At 34.0% G+C, this 10135-nt stretch overlaps 1 protein-coding gene across 1 annotated transcript; it reads right to left on the bottom strand.

Moving 5' to 3' along the window:
• Positions 1–7637: 7637 nt before the first annotated feature.
• Positions 7638–9599, bottom strand: LOC108487218 (probable cysteine protease RD19D). Its single transcript, XM_017791504.2, has 4 exons — positions 8909–9599; positions 8669–8788; positions 8290–8533; positions 7638–8021 (listed from the first exon to the last, which is right to left on the bottom strand). The coding sequence occupies exons 1-4, from the start codon at positions 9563–9565 to the stop codon at positions 7750–7752; spliced, it is 1293 nt and encodes a 430-aa protein (XP_017646993.2). The 5' UTR covers positions 9566–9599; the 3' UTR covers positions 7638–7749.
• Between the last annotated feature and the right edge of the window lie 536 nt (positions 9600–10135).

Genomic DNA, 10135 nt, shown 5'->3' with positions numbered 1-10135 from the left:
AACACAATCACGTCAAAGGCTTGAAATCTCGGGGTTTGGAGTTGCAAAATTGAGGAACTCTCCATTTTTTTCCAACACAAGCATCCTCTTTTCATCCAAGCTTCGATGCATTTACCACACTTTGTTTCGATGAAAACCACGTTGTTATTGAACTCAGACCCAGCTTCCCCGAATAGAGAAACCCATTCGAGTTCGTAATACTTGATGTTGACCCAACTTGTTGAGGAAAAGAAATTTCGTTTTTCAATGGAAGAGATGGTTTTAAGGTGATTAATGTACTCACAGGGGCAAAGCCAGAACAAATTGTTAGAGAAGGCCGGATAAAATTTTAATTATTTATAGTTTATATTTTTATAATTTGTAAAGGATTAAATCAAATTTTTATAATGTTAGGGGGGACAAAGTGCAATTTTACCTTTACTAATTTAAACTTTAAAAAAATTTAAGGGCCAAAAGGGCAGATTTACATTTTAGGGGGGCCGGGGCCCATGCTAGCCCCCTCTGGCTTCGCCCCTGTGTACTCATTTATGATTTCAAACCCTTTTTCTCCTTGTAATGCATTCAAGTATTCATGGTCTATAGTTACAAGAGATTCTTTCATCAACTTGACCAACTTAAATAGTTCGATGTCGATCTAATTGATGAGATTTGTAACATAATGTGTCTAGTAAAACAAGTTTCCGATCGAATTTTGCAATAAATTCGAGTTCATTCTTGGCCTAAGGCTCACGGCTTGAGCTAATACAGATGGTTTAAAGGATCCGATATCGTCCTTGATGCTGCCATGGAACGTTTCCAAATAAAACCCAAAACAACTTGAATCCTAGACGGCATAGCCTCGAGTTCACCTTTAGCAATAGCCCTCAGTTCAGCTATGAATTTGGCATCAAATGTGAATATCATTGTAATGGAATTATAAGGTTCCATGAACCACAAGTTTTCCATATTTGACAAGTAATCTTGTGCAACTTCATTTCCAGGTGGAAACATCGATGCCTCTACTAAACCATGAAACCCAACATTATGGTAATGGGATCCTCGAAAGATTTTGCTTCAAACATCGAGTAGATAAAAACTTTTATTCTGTATCAAAGATTTTACGAGAAAAGGCAACGCCTAGAGCTATCCCACCACAAGCGAAAATAGTGACTTGGCACACAAGGAGGGAGCCTCATTGTTGAATTCCTTGGAGAAAGGTTGGCATGGAAGTAATTTGTTCAATGACTTAACCTCATGGTGCTTGAGAAACTCAAACAATCGACAACCAGCTTGAACTGATAAAAATGGCACACCTTCACAGAAAGGGTCGATGAATATGTTATCTTTGATTCGACCAGAAGATGGATATAAGAGGTTCAAGGTTTCAGAAATTGAGGTCTTTTTGGAAGATGATGTGCCTGTCAGAGGTACAAAAACCATCACTAATATCTATTAAAGATGTAATGTGGCTATACTGGAACCTTCAAGATTTGATAAAGTTGCTTAGAATATTGTTGAAAAAGTGCAATGCAAGCAGAAATAGAGATGATACACAGGAATGACACATAGGAACTGGTTGATAGGCCAGTCAAAAAAAGAATCATTGGTGTAAAATGGATTTTCAGAACCAAGTATAATGCTGATGGGTCACTAAATAAGTACAAGGCAAGACTTGTTGTGAAAGGATACAGTTAACAATATGGTGTTAAGTTTTCAGAAACCTTTGTACTAGTTGCAAGGTTGGACACTATAAGGCTTTTATTTTCCTTGGATGCTCAAAAGCAATGGAAAGTGCACTAATTAGATGTTAAATCTGCTTTTCTGAATGGTTTTCTTAAAAAAGAAATTTTCATTGAACAACCAGAGGGGCTCAAAGTGTTTGGTGAATAGCACAAAGTTTACAAGCTCAAAAAGGCCTTATATGGCCTAAAACAGGCACCAAAGGCCTGGTATGACAGAACTGATGCATATTTGTCTAGGCTTGGGTTTAAAAAGAGCGTAAATGAGACTAGTCTTTATGTGAAGAAATTAGGTAATGAAACCTTGCTGATTGTATCATTATATGTAGATGATCTACTAGTAGCTGGGAGCAAGAAGAAGTTGATTGAAGAGTTTAAAAAGCAGATGGAGGATGTGTTTGAGATTGACTTAGGGGAGATAACTTACTTTCTTGGCATGGAGGTAAACTAGACTCAACATGCTATCTTTATAAGCCAACAGGCTTTTGCCATGAAGATTTTAAGAAAATTCACCTTGACAAACTGCAAAATTGTTAACACTGCAGTGGCTCAAGGTGAAAAGCTCTCCAGCAAAGGTAACTATGAAAAGGTCGATGAGAAAGGGTATAGAAGCCTTGTAGGTTTTCTGCTCTATTTGACAGCAACAAGGTCTGACATTATGTTTGCAATTAGCCTCCTATCTAGGTTCATGCACTGCAGTAATGCAGCCAGAGACGAAGCCAGAACAAATTGTTGGGGGGCCGGATAAAATTTTAATTTTTTTATAGTTTATATCTTTATAATTTGTAAAGGATTAAATCGAATTTTTATAATTTTAAGGGGGAAAAATGTAATTTTACCTTTACTAATTTAAAATTTTTAAAAAATTTTAAGGGCCAAAAGAACAAATTTACATTTTAGGGGGGGCCGGGGTCCATGCCAGCCCCCCTGGCTTCGCCCCTGAATGCAACTCACTTTAAGGCAGCCAAGAGGGTCCTAAGATATGTCAAAGGAACTTTGGACTATGGGGTAAATTTTGTGAAAAATGAAGAGCTCAAGCTAATACGCTATTCAGATAGTGATTGGGCAAGCTCTGTTGATGATATGAAGAGTACATCGGGCTATTTTTTAGGCTCAAGTGTCTTTTATTGGAGCTCACAGAAGCAACAAATCTACTCAATCAACAGAAGAAGTAGAATATATTGCAGTTGCTGTTGCTGTCAATTTGGCCATTTGGCTAAGGAAGCTTTTATGTGATTTAAATGAGAGCCAAGATGAAGCCATTGAAATCAAAGTGGACATTTAGTTAGTTGTTGTCATAGCAAAAAATCTTGTGTTTCATGGCAAAACAAAACACTTTAAATCAAATTTCACTTTGTTAGGTAGGCTGAACAATCAGATAAAGTCAAATTAATCCATTGCAGTTCAGAAAATCAGTTTGCTGATATTTTAACTAAGCCCCTTAGAGGAGAAGTCTTGGTGTTTGTTGCATATGGTCCAAGGAGGAGTGTTGAATTTTAGCCTGCAATACAACAGCAAAAACGTTGTGGAGCCCAACCATGCAGCTGTTATGTTTTATTTGACTTCTAACTAGTTTAGTTCATTTTGTAATTAGTTTAGTTGATATACTAAGACTAGTTTGTTGATTGGTTTGATGATATACTGATGTTGTGCAAGATAACTACATAATTTACAATGTAATTAGTGGGAGTAATTATGCATTAGGTAATTTGTAACTTATATTTTTTACTTCAATGAAATCATTTATATAGATCAACTTGTAATCATCTTCATCAGTTTTTCTTTTCTTTTTTTTTTCTTTCCTTTGTCAATTTTTCTTCGTTTTTTTTTCTTTCCTTTGGCTGATAGCCCCAACAATTCCAGACTACTTTCTGAGCTTTTTAAGCTCGCGCGTTTGGCTTGGGAGCCTTGCATCATCCATCAAGCTTCTAAGAATAATAGGATTTATGTTAGGAATGATACGGTGATGTTTGAGATAAACTTTACAATGATCTTTAGGGGACTGTAACATCACAACCTCATTAACGGACCATGGATCCAACAACTACGGTCAAAACATCTAGATGAACTGTAGCTTGTTATTCTGTGGTGTAGCGGTACCACTACACTGTTGTGTCATAAAAGTTAAGACCTTAACTAAACCAGTGCTGTAACACCCCCTACCCGTATTCATTGCCAGAATAGGGTACGAGGCATTACCGGAGTTTACTGAACATTTTCAGACAATTTTAAGTCATTTATTATTCATATTTTAAAATAATCATAACGTCTCTCTATTGGACCCTCGAAGCCCAAAACATACATTAGAAACCAACTGGAATAAAATCAAGATCATAAAAAATTTCGCAAAATCTTAAATTATATTTTCATCTAAGTACTTACCATTTCAATGCTCCTTATAATTAAACATGTTACCATTCAATCAATAGCTTGGCACTTGTCTAAGCGTAAAACAACAACATTGTTAGTATACTTGCACATATTTCATATAAATTCAACATTGATATACCTATTTTCTCAACATATCACACTTGAGTTTAATAATAGTCTCAACATACATAATTTCCTTGTATCAACATATCAAAGATAATTATATATGTACATGTCACAAAACATATTATTATCTTCTGTTTCTTCATAAGCATATATCATTCATTTCGTTATATCAATATTTCATGCACCATCGTTCCTTATATCTTGTATATATTTATTTGGTAATAGTTCAGTATTAAACTTAACATAAATTAAATTCCATGTACCTATACTTATTTCATTTATCTATCTTCTTAATTATTTCATACAACTATTTTGTACATATATTCCATATGACCAATTCCTGTAAACATTTCACACAACCATTTCATATAACCATTCCATCTGATACATATTACCTGAATATCGATTGTTCAATAGATATCTTGGCGTTTCTCTTCCTTGATCTTATTTATCTTCGACATGATGTCATAGTATCTTTCAACTATGGTTTTACTCGTTTTCTGTCATGTTGCCATGGTATCTTTCAACCATTGTCTTATTCATTTTCCCGTCATGTTGCCATGGTTTCTTTCAACCATGGTCTTACTCATTTCATGTCAGGTTGCCATGGTATCTTTCAACCATGGTCTTATTCATTTCATATCACGTTGCCATGGTATCTTTCAACCATGGTCTTACACATTTCATATCAGGTTGCCATGGTATCTTTCAACCATGGTCGTACACATTTCATATCAGGTTGCCATGGTATCTTTCAACCATGGTCTTACACATTCCATATCGAGAGCACATTCCCTGAACCTCATCCTTACAGTGGGATTACCGGTCGAGCTAAATCCCAGAATATAAACTCATAGAGTATTGTCGGGATTACCACCAAAGCTAAATCCTCGCAACGACAATTACTCTAATGAGCTTGATCTCAATTACCAGTCAAAGCTAAATTGAGACCCTAATTCGGATTACCGTCCGGGCTAAATCCATTTTCCACATATTCTTGGAGGGCTATATCAGATAGGATCACCCGTCCGGGCTAGATCCTTTTTACCGTCAATTCCCTTTCAGAGATCAATCGAATTTTCCTTCCATTCAACCGAGATTTTTTTCCCCTTTTTTTTTCAAATATATCAATGTTTCATAAATTTGCATATAATGAACATTCAAATCATATTCATATAATTTCAAGCATTTAAGAATATAATTCAAGTTACACGAACTTACTTGGAGAAATTGCAGAAATATCAAGATTAAGGGGCATTTTGGTAATTTACCATTTTCCCAATTTTCACCCGATCTTAAATTGAAAATTTCATTCAATTTATTAATTTATATAATAAAAAATTCATTCCCTTCAATTTAGTCATTTTTGACATTTTTACAAAATTACCCCCTGAGGTTTTACTTTTATTCAATTCAGTCCTTAAGCCTAAAACATGCAAATTAGCCATGCTAGCTGGATATTCATATATATTTTCCTCCTCCTCCTCTCCATTCCACATCCTTAATGTATATAACACACTTGTAAGTAACATTATCTATAATCTTTATTATTTACTTTTATGAATATTCAAGCTGTCCATCTGTATCATAGTCACTAAATTATTTATATTTGGAGCTATATAACTCCAAATTAAGATCCGATAATTTTCCCTAAAACTAGACTCATATATATTCTTACCATAAAATTTTAAGAATTCTTGGTTTAGCCAATACGTACAGTTTATTCTTTAAAGTTACCCCTGTTCTGCTGTCTGATAGTTCCGACTCTTCTTCACTAAAAATTAATTATATCCTCGTACAAGATTCAAATGATATTTTAATTTGTTTCTATGGAAAGTAGGATCATTAAGGATTCTAAACATATAAATTTAAACCCATAATTATTTTTATCCAATTTTTTATGATTTTCCAAAGTCAAAACAGGGGAACCCGAAATCATTCTGACCTTGTCTCATAAAATTTATTATATATCATGATTCACAATTCCATTGCTTATATCGTTTCTTTTATAAGAAACTAGACTCAATAAGATTTAATTTCATATTTTATTCATCATCTAATTCGATTTATACAATTTTTGGTGATTTTTCAAAGTTACACTACTGCTGCTGTCCAAAACAGTTTTAGTGAAAAATGTTGATTTCCATTTTGCCCCAAATTTCACAGTTTATACAATTCATTCCTTGCTCAATTAACCCCTCAATTGAGCTAATTTTTCTCAATTAATACTTTAGTCTATCATTTTAAACTTCTTCATAACCCCTAAAAATCAGAACTTTAGCATTAGACATTAATTCCAAACTCTTTCTTAATTATGTCCTAAAATGAATTTTCATCAATTTTACTTGATAAAATCATTATATACCAAAAGTAAAGCTTCAATTCTATGATTATTCATCATATTATTTCAGAACTCATCCATAAAAACTTTAAAAATTAGCCATGGAATCAAAAACTAATGAAATAGTAAGTTGGACCCAATTGTAAAATTTCAAAAATATAAAAATATCAAGGAGAAAGCAAGAATTAAACTTACATGAAGCTAGAGCATGAAAACCAGCTTGAACCCCTTTTCATGACTGTTTTTCAGCTGATGAATATGAAGAGAAATGAAGAGGATTCTAAATATTCCAATTTAGTCCCATTTTTATTTAGCTAATTTTGGCAATTTTCTAATTTTGCCCTTATTTCACTCATTTCCTGAATTTTCTCAGTTATTGCCACCCAAAATATCTCTTTTGGGCTTATTTTCACTTTAGGCCCTTCCTCATTTGACAATTGAACTATTTAATCCTTTTAGCAACTTTTACACATTTTTCAATTTAATTCTTTTTATTTAATTGACCACCCAAACGTCAAAATTTTCTAAATACTACTTTATTGACATTCCGTAAATATTTATAAAAATATTTATGGCTCGGTTTATAACATTGAGATCTCAATACCTCTTTTTCTCAATTTCTTGACCAAATAAATCTTTATAAAACACAATTTACTATTCCAAAAATCTTTTAAAAACTATATTTAGCTCGTAAATATTAAATAATATAATCTACGAATTCATTTGTCGGATTTGATGGTCTCGAACCACTATTTTCGACATCGTTGAAATTCAGACTATTACAAGTGCTCCCCGAGAGATCATCCGAAGGTCTCAAATACCTTAATACAAGGTACCTAGTCATCAAGTAACTGAAATCCAAACTTCCTTGCATACTACATTTTGATCCTACGTACTATAAGATAACAAAAACATATTTACTATAAATAGACTCTCCTACATCGTAGCTGCTTTTCTTTGTTTCCCATTTTTATTCTTACTCATTTTCATCACATTACAATCCCAAGGTAAACCATTTTCATAATCATTTCTTTAATATCATATTGATCAATTTAGATATATGTCACTTTCTTCATAATCAGTTCTTCAATAGAAAATACATATATGTTGATTAATTTAATTTAGAAATGTTACTTTTATCACTAGGAAATATAATTGAAAATTACTATACTAAACAAAATGAAAACGATAATTTCAGTAGACTTGGGTTGCCACCGCTGAGACCATTGTGTTGATTCCACACATGGAATGACCTCGACAAAGGCGATAATAGCCATGTTCTCCCCACCGTTTGCCCCATGAGTTCTTTATGATCCAATAGGGTTGATTCCCAAGTCTTAGAATTGAAAACCCTTTTGCCCCATAACCCACTAGTAATACTCCATGGTTGATCCACCTCTTCCCACATATTATTGGGCATGACACCCCTCCTATGTAGGTTTGCATGAAGATAGCATTCAACCCAACTGTAATGTACAAAATATCAAACACGAGCATCAAATACAAATATACGTACGAGTGTGTTAGTTATGTATAAGAAGAGATCCTTTAAGAATCTTCTAAAAAAGGATATAAACCGAACAAGGGTGTCGAAACTCGGAATATACATAAGATATATGCAACCTATGCTATATGAACTCTTGTTTCATACTTATATTAGAAAAGAACTTCATCTAACATCATGTATAATTATAGCATATTACTTCCATTGATTTTTGGTGGAAGTTAACTCACCGGCTAAAGGGCCACGAAGTACTAAATTTGCGGCGATTTGATTTTCATCGATGGGGATGTTAGTGAAATTCACAACTTCAACAGCTACTTTCTCTGGGTTGAACTTGCATTCGTTGCGTTCCCCAGTGTAGGGGTATACATTCTCCTCCATTAAGCCTCCTGTCTCGATCAAATACTTGTAGGCATTCGTCATTAGGCCTCCACCGCAACCGTTGTCGCACGCACTCTTATCCTTTATATCGCACTTCACGAAATGGCATCGAAAGGAAGCAGATCAAAGAAAGGTTAACAAAAGCTTTGTGGACAATGATTAAAAACCGGAGCATGCAATATGAACAATAATTGAGAGAGACCATATATAGAGGATGAAATTAACTACCATGTGATCACAATCTACAAGCTGTTGTTCACTTAGATTTAGAAGCTTCCCTGTTGCAATAAAGTTGGCTCCTTCAATAGCTCCTGTGGTGCTAAATGCCCAACATGATCCACAAGTACCCTATAAATATAATTAAGCTTTGGTAAAACTGTCCGATTACTCCAGACCAGTAACCGGAATCGATAAAATGGTCCAAATTAAAAATCAATATTGATTCTTTAAGAGAACAATAAAATTTACCTGCATCTTAACCTCTGTTACAGCTCCTTTCTCTCTCCAATCAAAGCTCTCAGGCAACCCATCAACCTCCAACGCCTCTGCTTCACCACCAACACCATCCCTCAATAATGGTGCCGCCACACTGGGGCCCTTGAAACCAGTGTAAAGACTCTCAAACTCCTCCTCAGATAGATCAGAGAACTGAGTCACACCATGCACAGCCATAGGATCAAGCAGCTGGTGCTCAGCAGCCCTCACCAAGTTCTTCGCAAAGATCCCGAGGCGGTGCATATACTCCTCCCTGGTCGAATAGTTCTTTCCGTACGTTTCCATGAAAACTCGGAACTGTTTGTGGACGTGGTTTCTCGAGAATTTGGTCTTCAGAGTTGGGATATCTGAATTTTCAGTGACTTGGTGTATGGTTGGTTCTTGTGGGGTTTCGAGGAGAGCGAAGCTGAACGAGAAAATTAGGCTGAAGGTTAAGATTTGAATGGCTATGGTGGTGGTGGTTAGAGCTAAGCTTTGCCCTCCTGGTTTCATTTTTGTTGTTTTAGGGTTTCTGCTTTTTGGTCTTTTAGCACCGTTTTGCAGGGAAGATATAAAAGGATTGGTGTTTGAGAGAAGAGCATATAGGACACTTGGACTCTTATTATACTGTGCTACATGCATGCCGTGCATGGCTGCCTCGTGTTGCAGAAATCTGCTTCGCTACTTTCTTGCTTTACTTTTTATTTTTATTTTTTAAAGGTTGATGTATGTTTTGTCTCTGAATTTCATCAATGGTTTTAATATTTTTTTTTAAACTTAGGTTATACTTAAATTTGGATTGCATGACATATTTGGTATTTCTTTTATAGGCTTAAGATATAATAATATAACACCGAGAACAAATAATGTTACGAAATATGATAAAACTCATATTATCGCACGTGACAAGCATTTATATATTATAAAAATATTTTTAAAAATATTATAAAAGTTATTTTACGTCCAAAATGTGTATTTAAATCAATGTTTATTTGTTGAAATTCATTTTGAATTTAATTTTTAATAATTTTATATATATTTTATTTTATAAAATATTAGGTTTTTGTATTATCATTTTAAAATTAAAATATATAAAATCTAAAAATATAATATATATATATATAATTATAAAATTATTTCATGTACATAGGAAATATAATGTCAAAATTTAGATGAATTTGAGCATCATTTTGTTTAGATATCCCTTGACATAATTTTGTA

This window comes from Gossypium arboreum, chromosome 10, assembly GCF_025698485.1.
Source record: "Gossypium arboreum isolate Shixiya-1 chromosome 10, ASM2569848v2, whole genome shotgun sequence".
Lineage (NCBI taxonomy): Eukaryota > Viridiplantae > Streptophyta > Magnoliopsida > Malvales > Malvaceae > Gossypium > Gossypium arboreum.
The sequence above is the reverse complement of the archived record's forward strand: the minus strand, read 5'-3'. Positions and strand labels throughout refer to the sequence as shown.